This window comes from Heloderma suspectum, chromosome 4, assembly GCF_057233095.1.
Source record: "Heloderma suspectum isolate Gila_16-S chromosome 4, 16-S_ref, whole genome shotgun sequence".
Lineage (NCBI taxonomy): Eukaryota > Metazoa > Chordata > Lepidosauria > Squamata > Helodermatidae > Heloderma > Heloderma suspectum.
The window spans coordinates 188,214,470-188,235,927 of NC_139461.1; the positions used below are offsets into that span (position 1 = coordinate 188,214,470).

At 40.7% G+C, this 21,458-nt stretch overlaps 1 protein-coding gene across 2 annotated transcripts in view; it reads left to right on the forward strand.

Annotated features, from left to right (window-relative positions):
• The window catches only part of WDR47 (WD repeat domain 47), a 45,750-nt gene that overhangs the window by 17,119 nt on the left and 7,173 nt on the right, over positions 1–21,458 (forward strand). For both annotated transcript variants that reach the window (XM_084851562.1, XM_084851561.1), the window contains exons 4-10: positions 113–197; positions 1,926–2,728; positions 9,772–9,898; positions 12,618–12,796; positions 13,209–13,439; positions 16,988–17,063; positions 20,357–20,514. In XM_084851562.1, the coding sequence (XP_084707688.1) occupies positions 113–197; positions 1,926–2,728; positions 9,772–9,898; positions 12,618–12,796; positions 13,209–13,439; positions 16,988–17,063; positions 20,357–20,514 (1,659 nt within the window). The remainder of the gene's footprint in view (positions 1–112; positions 198–1,925; positions 2,729–9,771; positions 9,899–12,617; positions 12,797–13,208; positions 13,440–16,987; positions 17,064–20,356; positions 20,515–21,458) is intronic.

Below are 21,458 nucleotides of genomic sequence, written 5' to 3' on the forward strand. Positions count from 1 at the left end.
CAAAATTCCAGGTAGAGAGATCCGTGTTAACTGCTGTCATCTTGTACTAAAGTTCATATTAATATATGTTATTGTTCCTACCTCATTTGTATTTTTATTTTCTTGTGTGCAGGTTTCGCTATATCATACTGAAGCAGAAGTTTTTAGAAGCATTATGTGTAAACAATGCAATGTCAGCAGAAGATGAGCCTCAGCATGTAAGCTCCATGATCTATGCAAAACAATCTAGCCAAACTTATGAAATACAGATGTTTTCTGATTTTTAGACGGAGATAGCAAATCAAATATTATTTCTAAATGTTCATGGTTTTGCCTTCTTTGTTTAAGTACTAAAGTTAAATGTGTAGCATGGAGGTCTGTCTTGACAGTGAGAAATAAAGAACCACTTAATACAGTGATCCTCAAGCCACTACTAGAGGGGCTGAACTGTGCCGTGTAAAATTAAGCTGCCATGTTGGATGTATCTGCTATGAATGCAAGTTGGACTAGGAAAAACTCATGCAGAATTGATCCTCCCCTCTCTCTGCCAATATTAATATCTTCCTTATAAGCCCTTCTTTAGGTCCGTCTTCCTACTGAAATGAGGCTAGTGGTGATTTTTGATAGGGCCTGGAATGTGTTTCCCAGGGAGGCTCACCTGGCACCAACCATGATGTCTTGTTGTTACCAGGTTAAGTCCTTATAAGTTGCCCAGACTTTTAAAGACAGAGTTCCAGCTTTGATGTGTGTGTTTTTTTACTTGCTACTTGCGACTGTTTTTTTTTTTACTTGCTACTGTTTTATTTTTTATATTGCTTTATGTTTGGTTGTATTTTCTTCATTTTTAACTGTGAGCCACTCTGAGAAGCATGCATGTGTAGGATATAAATAAAATAAATGGGGAGTAACATTATCCTGGGAGGATGATAGTAAAGCTGTACTGCAATTCCCTGATGCATCTCAGAGGATAACAGGATATTAGAAGACAACATTAACTGGACTTGTGGTTGCGAGGAGAATGACAGCCTATTTCAGGATGTGGGGTGAGGGGGTGGGGATTGAAAGAATACACATGTATCTTTTAGAGTATAAGAGTGAAGGGTGTCTCCAATTTTAATCCAGGCTTGAAAAAAGTACCCTAGGTATCAAACCTTAATAATTATTCAAAAAAATTGTATTTGTGTTTGTGTACATTTTGTATTTGTGTTTTGTGTACATTTGGGGCCGTGGTGGCTTAGTGGTTAAGACGCTGAACTGCAGACTGGAAAGTCAGCAGGACAGCAGTTCAAGACCCGAGTGCTGCATGACGGAGTGAGCTCCCGTCTTCAGTCCCAGCTTCTGCCAACCTAGCAGTTCGAAAGCAAGAAATTGCAAGTAGATAAATAGGTACTGCCTCGGCAGGAAAGGTAACAGCGTTCCGTGCACCTCGGTGTTCAGTCATGCCGGCCACATGACCACGGAAGCGTCTTCGGACAGCGCTGGCTCTTCGGCTTAGAAACGGGGATGAGCACCGCACCCTAGAGTCGGACACGACTGGTTGGGGACACCTTTACCTTTACCTTTACCTTTACATTTTGTTTTCCTTGGGGGAGCTGGGGGTGGCGACGGCCGACAGGAAATTCTGGCGTGGGGTGGTCCATGACGTCACAAAGAGTCGGAAGCGACTGAGCGAATAAACAACAACATTTTGTTTTAAACTTGACCTAGGAGAATCTGTTTCAACACTAGATCTCACCGGAAAATGTTACATTGAGCTGCATTTTATTGAATTAAGAGTTGTGTTTCCATATGAAGGGATAGGGTAAACTCCTAAAAATGAAATTGTTATTAGAATAGATGAATAGCACAGGAAGGTACCTAACTGTATTTTTATGCATCTGCATATGCTAAAATAAAGCAAATTTAGCCTTAAATAAACAAGATGCTCTCTCCCTGCCCCCCCCCAGATGGAATTTACAATGCAAGAAGCTGTGCAGTGCCTACACGCTCTAGAAGAATATTGTCCTTCTAAAGATGACTACAGCAAACTGTGTTTACTTCTCACATTGCCTCGCCTGACTAATCATGCAGAATTCAAAGACTGGAACCCTAGCACTGCACGAGTTCACTGTTTTGAAGAGGCTTGTATCATGGTGGCAGAGTTCATTCCTGCTGATAGAAAACTTAGTGAGGCTGGCTTTAAAGCAAGCAACAATCGTTTATTTCAGCTTGTGATGAAGGGGCTATTGTATGAATGTTGTGTGGAGTTCTGTCAGAGTAAAGCAACAGGAGAAGAAATTACAGAGAGTGAAGTGTTGCTTGGCATTGACCTTTTATGTGGTAATGGGTGCGATGACTTGGACCTTAGTTTATTGTCATGGCTTCAAAATCTGCCCTCTACTGTTTTTTCTTGTGCTTTTGAACAAAAGATGCTTAATATTCATGTTGATAAACTCCTAAAACCTACAAAAGCCGCCTATGCTGATCTCTTGACACCTCTCATCAGCAAACTTTCTCCTTATCCATCATCACCCATGAGGAGGCCTCAGTCTGCTGATGCTTATATGACCCGTTCTTTAAACCCTGCTTTGGATGGACTTTCCTGTGGGTTAACAAATCATGATAAGCGCATCACAGATCTTGGGACAAAAACATCTCCCATGTCCCATTCCTTTGCTAACTTCCATTATCCAGGAGTACAGAATCTTACTCGAAGTCTAATGCTGGAGAATACAGATTGCCATAGCATTTATGAAGAGTCGCCTGAGCGGTAAGTTACCCTTAATCACACTTACTTATGTAAAGTAACTAGTTCTTAAAACATCTATGTAATATAACACATTAAGATCCCTATTTCCTTATATGCTCATATAAGAGTATAATAATGGTAATAGGACATGGTGTGTATAATGATCAGTTATTTATTATTTCTGTAGCACCATCAATATGCATGAGAGCTTTGGAGTGTAACAAGGAAAGAAAGGCCCCCTGCCTCAAGCAGCATCAAATTTGACATGGTAGAGGCAAAAGGAGGAGGAATAATGGAGGTGAAGGTAACAGGAAGAATATGTATTTAGGGTTGGTTTCGGCAGGGGTGAGGACTAAGATTAGATTAAACTTTAATTTGTATGCTAGAGAATTTGCATTTAGTGCATCTTGAGATATACAAAATGGCAACAATAACAGCAATACATTAAAATGTATCCCAGTCATTGTGCATTTCATTAACAGTATGTAAACAACTATTGCCAATACATAATACCTCAATAGCAATTTATAGAAAATGTAACATAATATTTGAAGAATAATTCAGTCTAACCAAAAAATCCACATAGATATTCAAATGCTAACATGCAAAAACACCAGAAATGGCAGTAAGCTGGGAGTTTCCAAAAAACCAACAAGCTGATTTAGCATCCTTCCTCAAGCCAGTCTTTCTCCCCCATCTCTCACGTGGGGCAATCTTGCAGACCTTACTCCATTCCTCACACCATGGTCCTTCCCTGGGACTAATTGGGAAATGAGATGTGAGGATGGATTTGAAGGAAGAAAAAGTGGTGGCATAATGTAATGATAATGGAGCTGGAGGAATGAAGGTCAGGTGCTGGAATATGATAGGAGATAGATGGTGGGATGCCATGAAGGGCTTTGAAGGACAGGATGAGGTGTTTGTGCTGGATCCAGGAATGGTCCAAAGATGTAAGGTGATGGATCCAATATAACAATGTAAGGAGGGGGATGTTGTATGGTATATGAATGACGAGAACAATGAATGATCTTGTGAGTTCTGTATAAAAGCGAGTCAGCTATGATGTGACAACAGAAGGCCAGAAGAAGAAGGTTGCAGTTGTAAAGCAGGAATTAACCAGAATGTGAACCAGAGTTTTCACCACTGGGGCAGAGACAAAGAGTCACATTTTTGCTATGTTGAATGTGGAGAAGTGACATGACTTGTTGCTAATATGAATACAGGGAGCAAAGGGGTTGTTTTTAAGTTTATTTCCTGATGAGCATGAAGGATGGTGGTGTTGCCAAATGATATGGGGAGTAGTATATGAGTTGAATAAGGGTAGGGAAAGGCTTCAAAAGATACTGTATTTAGGATGTTGATGAAACATTTAAGTGAAATTATCAGAAAGGCAGTTGAAGACGCAGGATGGGAACTGTGTGTGTGTGTGTGTGATAGAGCTCAGTGTCATTGGTTTATACACAGTATTGACACCTATGGGATTTGATGAAATCACTCTGGGGGACAGCCATTGTGTGGAGAGAGAATACAGAAGGGCAGAGAATGTGTGGAGAGAGAATACAGAGGGCTGAGGGGATCAGAAAGATGAAAGCAGAGGAAGAGCTCCCTCCTGTGGTAATATTGAGTGAATGCTTAGCCAGGTAGGAAGAGAACTAAGTGAGACCAGTTTCCTGGAGGCCTAGAGCACAAAATGAGTCAAGCAGAAGACGGTTATCATCAAAGGAAGCAAAAAGCTCAAGGAGAATGAGGAAAGTAGAAAACTTTGGATTTGGTAGTGAAGGGATAATCAGGCAATGAGAGAGACAACGATTTAGGTGAGGATAGTTTTAGTGGAGTACAGTGGGTAAAAGCTAGATTCAAAAGATGAGCTGGAGGAAAGAAAAGTAACGTGAGTGTTGGGTAGATGGGAAATTGGATGATAATTAGAGAAGCAGGAAGAGATCAGAGGCAGGGCGGCGGCAGATGGACAGTGGCATGTTGGAATGCAGTCAGGAAGGATTCCAAGTAGAGGGATAGGTTGATGTGGTGGAGAGGACAGATAATGCCAGAGGAAATGGCAATCATGGTGCTACTACACTAGGCATTTATTTTGAAAGTTCTGCTCTTTAGTCACTTAGTACTTATGTGGTATCTTTATGGTGTTGTTAAATTCTGAGTTTTCCCCATATTTCTTCTTTTTCTTTGGGAGTTCACAAAATCTGTCTTTTTGGAGAGAATGGAACAGCAGCACAATCTCTACAGGTGTAGATCACTTTAACACTACTGTTCCATCTTTTTGAAGAGGTATGTGTACAGTTTTGATGTGTGCAGTGATGATTCAGGTGTCTGAGCCTTTTGCCACAGCTCTTTGTTGTGGCACACCTTCACTATTATATTTCCAGTCAGTGTTATTTCAGCAGAATGCTTATCACTAAAATCAACTTTTTAATTTATGCTAAAATACTTATTCATTTATATTTTAAATCAACTAAAATTGTGTGTTCAGTTGGATTGTCTCTCCACCACCCACATGGCTGTCTAATGCCCTCTAGTGTAGATGGAACACAGCAGGATATACATGCAAAAAAGTGTTAAACCCATTGATGTGTGGAAAGTCCGTTGCAATTCTGCATGTAGCTTACAGCAGAAGATCAGTGACTGGGTATTCCGATATATATATGACAACCACTCTCAAGATGCCAATTTTAGGAGTTCTGCTACTCAGTCATCAATATCACATGGAGAGTGGGATTTCCAAGCCCATAAAATCTGTTGCTTAGCAACTAAAGTTGTACATGGAATACAGACTACATGCTTAAGACCCATTGGGCTGGAATGCCCAAGGGAACAAAGAAGAATTTACAGACTGTGGCTAAGGCGAGGTTGATTCTTTGACATCTTTCAAAAACCACAAATTACTTTACAGCTCCAATGCCTATTTGTAAGTTTAGCCACATCTTCCGCAAGCAGAGTTATCAGAATAGTTGAGTTTGACCAGTACAGAAGGGAACCAGTGAATTCATGATAACATGTTTTGCTGCGTTAGTCTGAGATAGAATGTGGAGGAAATTACTGGATAAAGAGCCTGTTTCCTTTGCACTTGGGGGGATGGTGTGCTGTGCTCTGATTTTGCATTCCATATTAGGTGCATGGAATCCAAATCAGATGTACTGCTCTCCATTAAGAGGTATTGTGATGATACAATGAAACTGTTTCGAGAAAGTGGGCAACATTTCCAAGAATCAGTGCCTGAGACTAGTGAAGGATTGGATTTGGAAAAGCAAACTGAAGCGTAATCCAAACAAAAAGGAGGTACGGATGGCATGAAGGAAGGCTGACCTGTTCAACCTGTCTCAAATGAGCTTGCACTCCCTCCTTAAAGATCAGGTTTGCAGCTGGTGAGTACTCCTGGCCCAGTCTTGCTCTGGGATAGACAGGTAGGAGCTGTGGTCAGGGATGTTTTTGCCCAGCTTTTGCTGGCGCACCAAATACAGCCTTTTCTGGAGAAAACTGAGTTTGCCACACATACCTTGGTTACTTCAGTATTGGACTACAGCAGTGCATTTTTGTGGTATTGTCTTCAGGTTTCTGTTTCTTGTTGTTTCTGGTTTTGCTGTTTGTACTCTTCTTTTGGTGCAGTGGCTCAATGAATATTTTAAGCCACTCTGCAGACCCTTGTGATAGGAGACATAATAATATTTTTATTATTTTTATTAAAATAATATTTTGTTATTTTAATAATAAAATATAAATTAAAAAAACAACCAGTTTAGACATTTTAGAGATGGCACTCACATAATGTCAATATGAAATTGTTCAGGAGTATTCAGGCTAATAATAGGACCATCAATCCAATCCAGGCCTTCCACAGATTGATTTCCTTGAGTTGTTCAGCTGCTTGAAAGCATGATACCAAATAAAGAGGCTGAGTCAGGGCTGGGGATTAGGGGGGCAAATTGTTCACTGGGAGATTAAGAGTTGAGGACAGGGTGGGTTGAAAGTGGAAACTAGATTCTAAGGAGTGGGAGAAGTTATGAGAGTAAAGGGAGGAAAGTTGTTCAACACTTCTTTTATCATATTGTACCTGGCGAAAGAACAATCTTGCAAATAAATGGACCTGCCATGGGTCTGAAGCTGCAATCCTATGTGCACTTACTTGGGAGTAAGCTCATTGAGGTTAGTGAGACTTAGTTCTAAGGTTTGGGGTATTAGGGTCAGATGCTGGGTTTAAATTTTAGGCTTAGAATAACTCAGCAAAAGCCTTGTATCTTTGGCATTTTGATTTGAACTTCTCAGTGGGATTTTTTTAGTTACCTAAACTATTTAATGAGGTTTAGAGGCAGAGCTAAAAGAACTTAGGAAATTATTGTGGGATGGAGTAATGAAAAAGTACTATTCAGTTAAGCAAGAAATGGCAGCAGGCATCTCCCCTTCATCCAGTATTTGCTGGTAGGGCACATCTCAACAAATTACTGTACAAATATGGTTCTTTGAGAGACTGCTCAGAGTTTGAAATGTTGATATGTTCTAACAAGTCTACGGGGTTATTGAGTAGGTTATATAAAAGGATGGCTAAAATGAAGTGAACCAAAATGAGATTAAATGGTAAGAGGACCTTCCTAGGAGGATACTATTAGAAATATGGAAATGGATTTGAACATGTACCATAAAGCGACAGTCTGTATGACTTTTAAAGAAAATGTGCATAAAATGATTTGCAGATGGTACTTTATCCCTCCGAGACTGATTATAATATATTCTGTGGTAGATGATAAGCATTGGTGGTGTGGTTTGGGAAGAGCTGATATCTATCATATTTTGTGGACTCGTTCAGAACTAAAAATTAACTGGATACCAGTTGTAAAGGAGATTAAGGATATGATGGGATATGATATACCATTATATCGATTGGTAGTTTGTTTTGTTATGTTAAGGAAACAGTTTACAAAGAGGTTATGGAACTGATGATTTACATATTAATGGCTTCTCGTATGGCTATTTCCTATAACTGGAAAAAGATCATTTCCCTGCTGATTGATTGAAATAAATGGATTAATAGGATGTGGGACACGACCTACATAATAAAGTTGACAAATTTGGTACAGGTTACAAAGGGAGACAACAGGATAATAACTTTATAAGATGGTGGGGTATTTTTATATGATCCTGGAATAATAAAATTCAGGGTGCTGTAAATCCATGTACATTGTTGGGTATAATTTAATCTGATAAGACTAAGTAAAGGAATCATAGGAAAACTGTATACCTTTAATGTAAAATGTTATAGTATTTCCAGGTTGTTGATATATTATATGGTAATATAATATATTATATGGTATGGTTTATATATAGTATGGTTCAATTTTTTTATTATTTTATTAAAGTTGCCCATCAACAGTTAGCATCTGGATAGCAGACTGGGAAGACACACAGATCACCCGGTCACAGATCACCTGGTCAATCTTCCCCTCTATGTATAAATTAAATTTGCATCTATACATATATATTTGTGCATGAAATTGTTTATGGAAGTCTGTGTCCTCTTTTGTTCTCTCTCTCTCTCTCTCTTTTTTGGTAACGCATTTCTCCTTTTTGCCAATGCATATGTGGGTACCCCAAATGGAACACTTTGTTTAGTTTTTAGGATCTTCTGGTCCTCTCACAATCATCATTGCTCCTGGACTGTTTACCTTCTAGAAGAGAAACTGCCTCCTTTATTTTGCTTTGGGTCTTTATTCTGAGCCACATAGCAAACTCCAAGTCCCTCTGCTGTTTTCAAGGGAACAAATTGTTCCAGTAGTTGTCTTGAGAGACAGTAGAGTCCACTCCCTGCCTTCCTTTTTATACTGTGTTTCCAGACTTTCCATTCTGGAATGTTAATTGTGTCACTTCCCCTGTTGACCAGCCTTTCTCTGAGTCCAACAAAGGGCTATGAGCTTCGTAGTGAGAGAGGCCGAAATCTTGTTAAGATTTACTATGAAAAGCCATAGTAAGCTTTTTCTACCCTACATTTGGTGGGGGAGGGGGTGTTAGGGTTGGGGGGGCATGTATTAAACCAAGATTATTTATATATAAAATATTTAGAAGGATTGCCTATACTGATGTGAACCTGTCCGTGTTTTAAGATCAGCTTTGGCAGCCATCAAGAACAGTAAGATTGGCAGGTGGTAGAGACAGACTCTTTTCAGTGGCGGCCTCTAACCTATGGAATTGTCTCCTAAGGGTGCAATCCTATGCATGTTTAGACAGAAAAAAGTCCTACAACTCCCAGCATTCCTGAGCCAGCCATGTTTGCTGGGGAATGCTGGGAGTCGTAGGACTTTTTTCTGTCTAAACATGCATAGGATTGCACCCTAAGAGACATACAGCTGGCCCCATCTGTGGCTGCTTTTAAGAAGGTTTTAAGAACTCATCTGTTCTCCCTAGTTTTTAATTGAAAGTTTTAATTGGCATTTCCTGCTGATGGGTATTCTAAAATTGTATTTTTATTGGAAGTAATTTTATTTAAAATTGTTTATATTTAATATTATTTCATTATTTTTTGTATTGATTTTATTCTGAAAAACCACCTTTTGAAAACCTGGGCTCATTTGCATTGAATGGTGGCAAATCATGGATTAATTGACCTAATTGTAGGTTAGCTGTGTGTTATTTAACCCATGCATAGCCTATAGCATCCAGATTCAGACTTCATCTCTGATCAGCCTGATTGGAGGTTGAATATTCAAAGTGACCATGGAACACGCCTGGCATGTGCTGTGGCAAATTGTGGGTTAATTAACCCACTATTTGCCACTGTTATGTGTGAAGCGAAAGGAAAGGTTCCTCCTGTGCAAGCACCAGGTCATTACTGACCCCTAGAGGGATGCCGCTTACGCTGGTGTTTTCATGGCAGACTATAGCGGGGTGGTTTGCCATTGCCTTCCCCAGTTGTGACTATCTTTGTGTGAACCTATGTGTGAACCAGGCCTATATTCTTGAAAGGCAGCTAAGAAATTTAATTAATTAATTAAATACTAAATACATGCATATGAACATGTTTAACATTTAAAAAGCACTTTTTCTGGTCTCTACATCCATGAAAGATGTGACACTCCTGTGGATTCTCAGCACTCTTCTGGCAATGAGACTGTGTGTCAGAACTCAGTTCCAGAAAAAGAGACAGCAAATGGAACACAGACTCAAGGACCAGCCAAGCAAGAAAAAAATGAGGTAATGGGAATTTTTTGCTTCCAAATAATGCAGGCCTTTGAATTTTCATGCTTTGATTAATGAATACAACAGAATGTCTGCTATAATGGGAACTTCTGTGCAACATGGTGATTTTGAAGCTTATTTTTCTTTAGTAAGTGTGTTTGCTGCGCAGTGTGCTTTCCATGTCTTAATTCTTCTGAAAGCAAATATATTTATAATTTCATATAAAAGTATTAATGAATGTATTTATTTCTCAGGGTGGCTCACACAATAAAACAGGCTTAAAACAATACCAGTAAATTACCAGTAAAACAATAGAAATCTAAAAAGCTTGGGAGAAGAGAAATTTCTGGCACCAAAAAGATAACAGTGTGGATGCCAGGTGAGCCTCCTTTGGAAGGGCATTCCATAAACAGGACACCACAACTGAGAAGGCACCCTCTCTTATAGCCACCTGCCAAAGTTCATTTGGCAGGGGCACTCAGAGGAGAACCTCCAAGGATGACCTACTGGTCCAAGGAGGACCATTTATATACTCTGGCCCAAAAAATACTTAAGGCTTTAAAGGTCAACACAAACACTTTGAATTGGGTCCAGAAATGGACTGGAAGCCAGTGAAACTGACGAAGCACTGGTGTCAACGTGACTGCATTGACCAATCCCAGTTAGTAGCCTAGGAGCTCTGTTTTGGACTAGCTGATATTTCCGAACTCTTTTCAAAGGTAGCCCTATGTACAGGGCATTGCAGTAGTCCAAGTTGGAGATTCGCAGAGAATTGATAACTGTCACCAGGCTATCTCTGCCCAGATAGGGGCTTTCTTCACACAGAACTTTTATTGACATTGTTCCTTCACGGAAGTTTGCGGGCTCTACATGACACTGTGAACCTCCAAGGCGTCTCCTGCACTAAATGCCCTTTGTTCCGTTTTTAAATAGATCGCAGATAATGAGCTGTCAAATTACCCCACTGTGTTCCGCTTGAGTTCCCTCCATGAAAAGAGGAAAAGCGGCAAGAGGAGGAGTGAGATCAATGAAAGATAATGGAAGACTCAGATAGGGTGAAGAGGAGGGCGGAAAGGAAGTGGGTGAAAAAGGGAGTCATTGTGATCCTGCATTTACAATGCATTGTGATCCTGCCTTGTATTGTTTACTGTGGTTTTAATGTTTTATATATTTTGTATTGTTTTATTGTGTGCTCTTTGGTTTTAATTTTTGTGAACAGCCCAGAGAGCTTCGACTAGTGGGTGGTATAGAAATGAAATGAAATGAAATTAATTAATTAATTAATTAAAATGGAAGCAGAAAGCCCTGTTTTAAATGCAGGATTTTAGGCTGGTGTAGAGATGCCCAGGGTTGTAGCTAGTATATCCCGCACAGTAGCCCATTTGAAAAGACAAATAAGGGGAAGGCAGCTTTGGAATGCCCCCCCTTCCTCAAAAATGGTAGTTTTAAGGAAATGGGAGGAGCAATGGCATCCTCCTCCAAATGTCACAAACTTTTTTTATTCCCAGCTGAGGCAGCAAGTGAGGTGTGGGGAAGGCTCTTCATGCCCCGTCTTCCAAGCTCAAATAATGATCGCTTTGATTGATGCTGTGTGCGCAGCCAGTTCTTGCTCTCCCCTCTAGTTAGCAGCTAAATGAAGCTTCACAGATCCCTGCTGCTTTCTGCTTTTACTCCAGCAGCATTGAATTGATCTGGTGGGATTCACATTCAGTCTAGGGCAGTTGCCTACCAATGTGAAGAAACCCTTAAATAAGCTAAATGGAGACTCAACCCTAAGGATGCAATCTAGTGCATGTTTAGACAGAACAAAGACCTACACCTCCCAACATTCCACAGCCAGTTGTAGTGTAACATGTTTTTTCTGTCTAACCATGCATAGGATGGCATCTGGAATCTCTTTTTTCCTCCTTGACCCTCCCATTTTAAAAAAGAACCCTATCTCTTTGGTTTGCCTTGGTTCTCCTTTAAAAGCTCACTAGGATGATCAGAAAGAAGGCACAGGAAGGAGGCTGGTCCTCTTTATGCTGCAGGCACTCGTGATTTTTTAATTTTGTTTTTAACTTGTTCAATGGTTTTGATTGAGGATTGCCTCTTCCCAGAACAGCATGAGACAAGTTGTGATCATGGCATATAAGAGGTCCTGCCATAAATCTGGGAAAGGATAAAGGGCAATGTGTGTTCTTGGTATGCTCAGTGAGGTTACCTTGTTTAACTTAAAACTGCATTCAGCATGTTTCTTCCCATTCAAATCACAATAGGATCTACTGCAACTAACCAACTAATTCTTAAAATATGTGATAACCTTAGCTGAAACAAGTACATATTTATTTTTTGAGCTGGCAAGTGAACACATAAGGTGATATTAATGAATGTAGAAATAGGTTTTGGTTTTTTTGTTTAATCACAGAAGATTTCCTTTTGAGACAAAAGATTCTATTCTAGAATCTTAGTTATGGTTTTTCCAGGCCTTCATGTTAAATTATATTTTTTGACACGCTTCCAGCATGCTTACTTAGTGTCTCTATGTGTTTCCAGATGATTCTTTGGCAGGATGTAGACAGAATGCGAAAATGCCAACAAATGTTTAAAGCTACATTACACAAATAAAAAAAAAATTGCTTTTTTCCTCTCTCTGGTAATATAAATTTGGTGTTGTGGTGACAGATAAGAAGTGTAATGAAAACTATGATATTTAAAGCTATTACAACATTTAATTATGTCCAATCTTGTTTAGCTTCGTGATTCAACAGAACAATTTCAGGAATATTACAGACAGCGTTTACGATACCAGCAGCACTTAGAGCAGAAGGAACAACAGCGACAGCTATATCAGCAAATGTTATTGGAAGGAGGGGTAAACCAAGAGGATGGCTCAGATGCACAACAGAATCTTACAGAACAGTTTCTTAACAGGTTGGGTTTTGATAAATGTGTGGTTGGAAGCCTCTGTTTTGTTAAATAACAAAGTCTACAATCCTGGTCTTACTCTAGTTTCAATGGCATTTACTTTGAAGTAAATGGTGACTGTCACTAAAAAGAAACCTTTTAAATTGTTTATAATTTTCAATATAATTTAGTTACTTTAATTATATAATGACTTATATACAATGAAGTTCTCTAATTTTCTAGGCTTTATGTATTTTATCCACTGACAGCATGTGAAAATGCTACATTTTGTCCTCTGTATAAACAGAGATGTGTGTTAATTTGTTGTTGCTTTCCCTATGTCTAAATAACTAAATACAGCCAGGGTGACAGTACTGCTGTGAATGAGTATATGCTTTCATAACTCTCATTGGGTTTTTAAAATATTATTATCCTGCAGGTCTATTCAGAAACTGGGGGAGTTAAACATGGGTATCGACAGTCTGGGAAACGATGTGCAGACACTGAGCCAGCATTGTAATGGGAGCAAAGGAAATGTATCCATTCCTCCAGATTCTAGTCAGAGAACAGCAGGTGAAAACACAAACATTAATACAAGCACACCTCAGAAACTTGGCTCCTCTAATCAAATACCCTCCCTTGAAGAATCACCTGTACATGGAAATCAAACGTGAGTACTTGGACATTTTCATACCTTCAATGCTGTTTCCTAACAAAGATTAATCTGTAAATCAACGTGATGTGCAGCCCCTGCAATGCATCATGCCTTGCTCCATCATTTGATAGGAGGGTTGCCTCTAAAAGAAAAAAGGATTGTTGTTGTTCAGTCGTTCAGTCGTGTCTGACTCTTCGTGACCCCATGGACCATAGCACGCCAGGCCTTCCTGTCCTCCGCTCTCTCCTGGAGCGTGCTCAAGTTCATATTCGTTGCATTGGTGATGCATCTCATCTCATCCTCTGCCGTCCCCTTCTCCTTTTGCCTTCAGTCTTTCCCAGCATCAGGGTCTTTTCCAGGGAGTTTTCTCTTCGCATTAGGTGGCCAAAATATTTGAGCTTCAGTATCTGTCCTTCCAATGAGCAGTCAGGGTTGATTTCCTTTAGGATTGACTGATTTGACCTCCTTGCAGTCCAGGGGACTCATAAGAGTCTTCTCCAGCAACCCAGTTCTAAAACATCGATTCTTCGGCATTCAGCCTTCCTTATAGTCCAGCTCTCACAGCCATATGTTGCTATTGGGAAAACCATAGCTTTGATTATACAAACCTTTGTCAGCAAGGTGATGTCTCTGCTTCTTAATATGCTGTCTAGGTTTGCCATAGCTTTCCTCCCAAGGAGCAAGTGTCTTTTAATTTCATGGCTACAGTCACCGTCTGCGGTGACCTTGGAGCCCAAGAAAATAAAATCTGTCCCTGCTTCCATTTCTTCCCCTTCTATATGCCAGGAAGTGATGGGGCCAGATGCCATCATCTTAGTTTTTTTAATGTTGAGTTTCAAACCAGCTTTTGCACTCTCCACTTTCACCCTCAACAAGAGGCTCTTTAGATCCTCTTCGCTTTCTGCCATTAGAGTGGTATCATCTGCATATTGGAGGTTGTTGATAATTCTCCCGGCAATCTTAATTCTGACCTGTGATTCATCCAACCCGGTGTTTCTTATGATGTACTCTGCATATAAATTAAATAAGCAGGGCGACAATATACAGCCTTGTCGTACTCCTTTCCCAATTTTGAACCACTCGGTTGTTCCATGTCTGGTTCTTACTGTTGCTTCTTGACCCTCATACAGGTTTCTCAGGAGACAGGTAAGGTGGTCTGGTACTCCCATCTCTTTCAGAATTTGCCAGAGTTTGTTGTGATCCACACAATCAATGGCTTTAGCGTAGTCAATGAAGCAGAAATAGACATTTTTCTGGAATTCTCTTGCTTTCTCCATGATCCAGCAAATGTTGGCGATTTGATCTCTAGTTCTTCTGCCTCTTCGAAACCCAGCTTGTACTTCTGGTAGTTCTCGTTTCACATACTGCTGAAGCCCAGCTTGTAGGATTTTGAGCATCACCTTGCTGGCATGTGAAATGAGTGTAATTGTACGGTAGTTTGAACAGTCTTTGGCATTGCCCTTCTTTGGAATTGGAATGTAAACTGACCTTTTCCAGTCTTGTGGCCATTGTTGAGTGTTCCAAATTTGTTGGCATATTGAGTGCAGCACTTGAACAGCATCATCTTTTAGGATTTTAAATAGCTCAGCTGGAATACTGTCATCTCCGCTAGCTTTGTTGTTAGGAATGCTTCCTAAGGCCCACTTGACTTCACTCTCTAGGATGTCCGGCTCAAGTTCAGTAATCACACTATCATGGCTATCTGGGACATTCAGATCTTTCCTGTATAGTTCTTCTGTGTATTCTTTCCACCTCTTCTTAATCTCATCTGCTTCTGTTAGATCCCTGCCTTCTTTGTCCTTTATCATGCCCTTCTTTGCACAAAACGTTCCCTTGAGATCTCCGATTTTCTTGAAGAGATCGCTAGTCTTTCCCATTCTATTGTTTTGTTCGATTTCTTTGCATTGTTCATTTAAGAAGGCCTTCTCGTCTCTCCTTGCTATTCTCTGGAACTCTGCATTCAGTTGGGTATATTCCCCTTTCTCCCTTGCTTTTCACTTCCCTTCTTTTCTCAGCTACTTGTAAAGCCTCATCAGATAGCCACTTTGGTTTCTTGCATTTCTTTTTCTTTGGAATGGATTTAGTTGCTGCCTCCTGAACAGTGTTATGGACCTCCATCCATAGTTCCTCAGGCACTCTGTCTATCAGGTCTAATCCCTTAAATCTATTCCTCACCTCCACTGTATATTCATAAGGGATGTGATTTAGGTCATACCTGGATGGTTTTAGTGGTTTTCCCTACGTTCTTCAATTTAAGCTGAAATTTTGCAACAAGAAGCTCATGATCTGAGCCACAGTCAGCTCCAGGTCTTGTTTTTACTGATGGTATAGAGCTTCTCCATCTCTGGCTGCAAAGGACATAATCAATCTGATTTCGATATTGACCATCTGGTGATGTCCATGTGTAGAGTCGCCTCTTGTGCTGCTGGAAAAGAGTGTTTGCTATAATCAGCGTGTTCTCTTGGCAAAACTCTATTAGCCTTTGTCCTGCTTCATTTTGTACACCAAGGCCATGCTTGCCTGTTATCCCGGTGATTTCTTGACTTCCTACTTTGGCATTTCAATCCCCTATGATGAAGAGGACATTTTTTTTTGGTGTTAGTTCTAGAAGGTGTTGTAGGTCTTCATAGAACCGATCAACCTCAGCTTCTTCGGCCTCAGTGGTTGGGGCATAGGCCTGAATTACTATGATGTTGAATGGTTTGCCTTGGATTCGTACTGAGATCATTCTATCATTTTTGAGATTGTACCCCAGTACTGCTTTTCCCACCCTTTTGTTGACTATGAGTGCTACTCCATTTCTTCTAAGGGTTTCTTGCCCACAGTAGTAGATGATAGTCACCTGAATTAAATTTGCCCATGCTTGTCCATTTGAGTTCGCTGATTCCCAAGATGTCGATGTTCAATCTTGCCATCTCATGTTTGACCACCTCCAGCTTACCTTGATTCATTGATCTTACATTCCAAGTTCCTAAACAGTATTGTTCTTTACAGCATTGGACTTCCTTTTCACCACCAGACACATCCATAGCTGAGTGTCCTTTCGGCTTTGGCCCAGTCGCTTCACTCTTTCTGGCGCTACCTGGAAATTCCCTCTGCTCTTCCCCAGTAGTATATTGGACACCTTCCGACCTGAGGGGCTCATCTTCCGGCTTCATCTCTTTTACCCTTATGATACGTTCCATGGGGTTTTCTTGGCAAGAATACTGGAGTGGGTTGCCATTTCCTTCTCCAGTGGACCACATTTTGTCAGAACTCTCCACCATGACCTGTCCGTCTTGGGTGGCCCTGCACGGCATAGCGTATGGCTTCACTGAGTTACGCAAGCCCCTTCGCCACAACAAGGCAGTGATCCATGAAAGGGGGAAAAAGGATATTATACTCAAAATGTCAGGCTTATTTCAATAAACTGTTTCCTGTCACCTGTTGAGGCGCCTTCTGTTCCTATCCTTTCCCCTTTGCATTGTTTCATGATAAATCATATTTTAATTTTATACAGATGTAAAAAGGAGAAAAGACTGCTTTATGTCATTGTGCTGGATTTATTTTGTGTATTAAAACAGAATACCAGATCATGCCACCATTCAGGCACAACATGAAGATTCTCCAGGGAATCTAACAAGAGCAAGAGGTGATGAGGTAGGACTTCATAGCACCTTACATTACAATGAACTGGGGCTCAATCCTACCTTTTTTTAGGTATGGAAAACGCCCCTTTAAAATGTGTCAGACACTGGAATTCTCCTGTTAGTGTAACAATATTAAGGCTAAGTGAAAGACAATGAGCCTGTTTCCACATACTGGTGAATTGTAAGTGAGTATGCTGCCTCCTGCATGCTCCTCACTTCCGCTTTTAATCAACAACCTTCAATTAGCCAGGTCGTAGATTGTGAGCACGCTGTGTGATTGTAGAGTGAGTTATTTAGTGAAATAAGTAAAATAAAAAAGATGGGTTATTTAGTAAAAGCTAAATAACCCATCAATTAACCCATGGTTTGTTTTTCAGTTAACTGCTGGGTTGTTTAGTCCCTAAACAACCCAGTGGTTCAGGTTTGCACATCACGCTCACAATCTGTGACCCAGCCAATTGTAGGTTGTTGATTAAAAGCGGAAATGAGCAGGCAGGAGGCAGCGCACTTGCTCATTCCTATTCATGCAGAGCAAATCATGGGTTAATTAACCCATGATTTTGCTTTTATGTGTGAACGGGGGGTGGGGGTGGGGGAGAGATCTACATGGAAACAGAATGAGAAGCACTTTCAGGTTATATCTGGATTTTCTTAAAATCATTTTGGTCCATCAGTGGCACACAAAGCAGGAAAAGCAGAGTATACAGCACCTAAAAACCTGCTTCCATGGGTTACATGAAAGCACCTCTCATTCTGGGTGGGCAGAGTAGAACTGAACATTGTCAACCCTGCTCAGCAAATAAGAGAGGCTTGTTCCCCGCCCCCATCCATGCTCCCCCTTGCATGTGTGTGTGTGTGTGTGTGTGTGGGAAGGAGGAGGGGGCTTTCCTGCTGAAACAAGAGTTTGGGGCTAGGGAAGCAGAGAGAGGCAACTCCAACCCTTTCCCTTTGTGCAGGACGTCTGTCCCTGGGCTAGCCATTCACAGTATGTCATGCACAATAAAGAATATACACATGGGAAGCCAAGGGGGTGGCCAGTACCAGGAGCCTTCACTAATGATATTTCGCAGTAGTGTTACTGTGATCTGCTGAAAAGTAAACAATACAGGGAACCGAAGGAGAAGGGACAGCCAGCACCGGGAGCCCCCCACCAACACTTTAGTTCCATGCAGCTCAGTCCTGTGTGTGTGTCTACTCAGAAGTAAACCTCATGCCACTTTAAGGGAGGCGGTGTGCCCGAGTTTTGCAGCTGTAAAGTTTCACCCTGTGCCTTTTTACTCAGGAGCAAGTCCCATTGTATTCAATGGGACTTACTCCCTGGGAAGAGTGCAGAGGATTGCAGCCTTGCGCTGTCTGTATTCCCTTTCCATGGCTGGAAGTTTATATACCATGAATCCCCCCCGCCCTGCATTTTCTGTATAGCTTGGGATTGCCAGGCATGTGTGATGTTGCTCCATCTCATACCTGGATCATATTTGGACTTAACTGACTGGAGGCTGATTGGGGGAGGACAGGAAGTCCTGAAAGTGGGTGTTCTCCCCCTAATAAGCTGCCTCTCCTCCTTGGTGAGAGGTGCCACTCAGCGAATGAGAGAGGCTTGTTTCCTGTCCCTATCCAGGCTCCCCCCTGCTATGGCGCTCTGAAATAAGGCTACATACTGTGAATCGCAAAAGCTACTACTGTGCAACTGTGAAGGTTAGAAACAGTGCTGTAACACTTTTATGAATTGGAAAGGCAGGCTAGTTACTCTAATTAGCGAAAGCAAGAATTACGCAATTCTGAAGGTTAGGAACCGCACTGTAGCACTTTTATCAACTGGAAAGGCAGGCTAGTTACTCTGACGTGCAAAAGCAATAAACTGCACAATTCTGAAACTGTGCTGTAGCACTTTTATGAATGGGAAAGTCAAGCTAGTTTGACTGGCGAAAGCAACTACTTTGCTATCGTGATTCCTTGAAAATGTGCAACTGTGGTATTTTGAACGGGAAACACAGTCTGCCCCATGGCCAAAGGGGAAAAAGAGTGAAGGGGGAGAAGGGCACCCCCACCACTTGACCATGTCACTGCCAGGTCACAGACACACGCCCAGGGTTTAATGTGGAGGAATAGGGCACACTGCTGCTGAACCATCTCTGGGAGCCGCTTTTTTTGCTATAAAAATATGGACTAAAAGAACTTTCTGGAAATGTGGCTTTTCAAGAGGGAAGCTACTGATTGGCTGCAGATTGGTGACAGCATCATCTGTCACAAATGGCCCTGATGTGCTCTCCCCCTGCATTAAATCAGCCATGTAGATTGGCTCCAGGTCAATAGAATTTGATTGTCCTCGTGCTTATCCCAAGCATTGCACTTTAGATCCTCTCACATAACTATACAAACTACAGTATCATGCTGTGTGCTGCAGAATCAGGCCTAGTGCAAGTATAGCACACATGAAGGACAACTTTGTTTTATTTTATTGTTTAATGTCTGGAAAAGCCCCAAATGGATGTTTCTTATAATATTCGTATTTTTTTCAGTTGGTGGTGTACTATAGCGACACCTTGTGGCACCATGTGGCACAGTACAAGCATTGTACCATATTAGAAAAACACAAACCAAAACATCCGAGTGTTTTCATTCAGCCATTATTATGTATAACCATACACATTGATGGTGAACACTTACCCTAGGTTTTCTAGAATCCTAGATGTAGTGTTCCCCCACCCCCCCAACCCGCACACACATCTTTTTTATTTATTTCTTATTACATATATATCCCACTTTTTCCTCTTTCAAGGAACCCAAGGCAGCTTATATGGTCCTTCTGTTCTCCACTTTATCTTCCCAACAACTCAGTGAGGTAGGTTAGGCTGAGAATCAGTGACTGGACCAAAATCACGCAGTGAGCTTCATGGCTGAGTGCCCGTCCAATACTAACTGCTACACCACAGTGTCAAAATTGTTTGGGGGTGACATTGCATCATGTAGTTGGAGACATGGGAAAGCACTCGGATAGCAGTTCTGGGCTCCCAGCTCTTAGCAGGATGTTGTAATAAATATTTTGGCAAGAGATTTAAAAAGCCTCTATTTATGATGGGTGCACTTCACATGCATCGTAACAACTGTCTTCAGTCTGAGTACTGTAATCCACGAGGAACTTCTATATTCTTCTTGCACATCTACTGTGAGCGTTCATATTTGTTATGTTGACAGGATATGCAATGTTTTCCTAATAGGAATAGAATTTTATGTATGACATTCTTGAAAATGTGCAAATCTATGGAGAAATAGTCACTTGTATTGTAACTTTTGGCACAACAGGATGACAAATCAAAAAAGCAATTCATTTGTATCAATACCCTAGAAGACACACAAGCTGTCAGAGCTGTGGCTTTTCACCCGAGTGGCACTCTGTATGCTGTTGGCTCAAATTCCAAAACTTTGAGAGTGTGTGCCTATCCAGAGCTCCAAGACTCAAGGTAAGAGTAATTTATTGATCATGTGTTGATGCTGTTTGCAGCTCAACATTTAATATTTGTATTCATTTCTGCTCTGTGCTTTTCAGTTGCTCATTTTTTCAATTTTATTTTTTTTAACCTTTCAGTGATTGATTGTTGATCCATGAGCTCCACAAAGATATTAGCCAGAATACTTTGCATGAATAGGGCTACTTTGAATAATTTTACACTATTATATCAATAAAATATCAGTGGTGTAATTTTTCATTTTGTTAGCAGGCTGTCCTCACTGCATTTTATTAATGTGTTGATTAGAAGGTTTAGGGCAGACAGTGCATTCACACAGTATTCAAAATTAGGATCGTTTTAGTACCTGTACTACACTTAAAGTATCAATTTCTGTTGTGTCATTACCTTAGAAGTCATCATAGGTTTTGTTGCTATTGGATGAAAAACACAGTGAAATAAAACTTTCCCCCTGCCCTACCTTTTTATATATAATGAGCTGAGCTCAGATGCTGTGTAACAAGCATAGAGCTGTGGTGCTAGAAGTCTTTTTTTTTTTTTTTTTACTTTGATAACTACTCTCAGACGAACCTATTGATCATCCAACGAATAATAGTAATAATAATGTCATTAGAAGTTTCCTTGTTACAGTAAACCTCATAACAATCGTGTAAGGTCAGTTATTAATATCAAACTTGAGTGAGTTGCCTAAGGCCACACAATAAATTGTGGACTAAGCAAAATATTTGGACCCTGGCCTCCCAAGTTCAGCATGCTGCCTGATGGATCAAACTAGTACTTATGGAGACATGATTCTCTTACAATTTTGTGTTAGCAAATAATTCAGCCTTGCAAATAAAAATAATAATTCAAAAGCTAGGCTCCCATCTTAGCTGCTCCCCTTCTGCAGCCTGAACTCCCCCTTGCACTCCCAGAACACCTGCTCTGTCCTGTTTCCA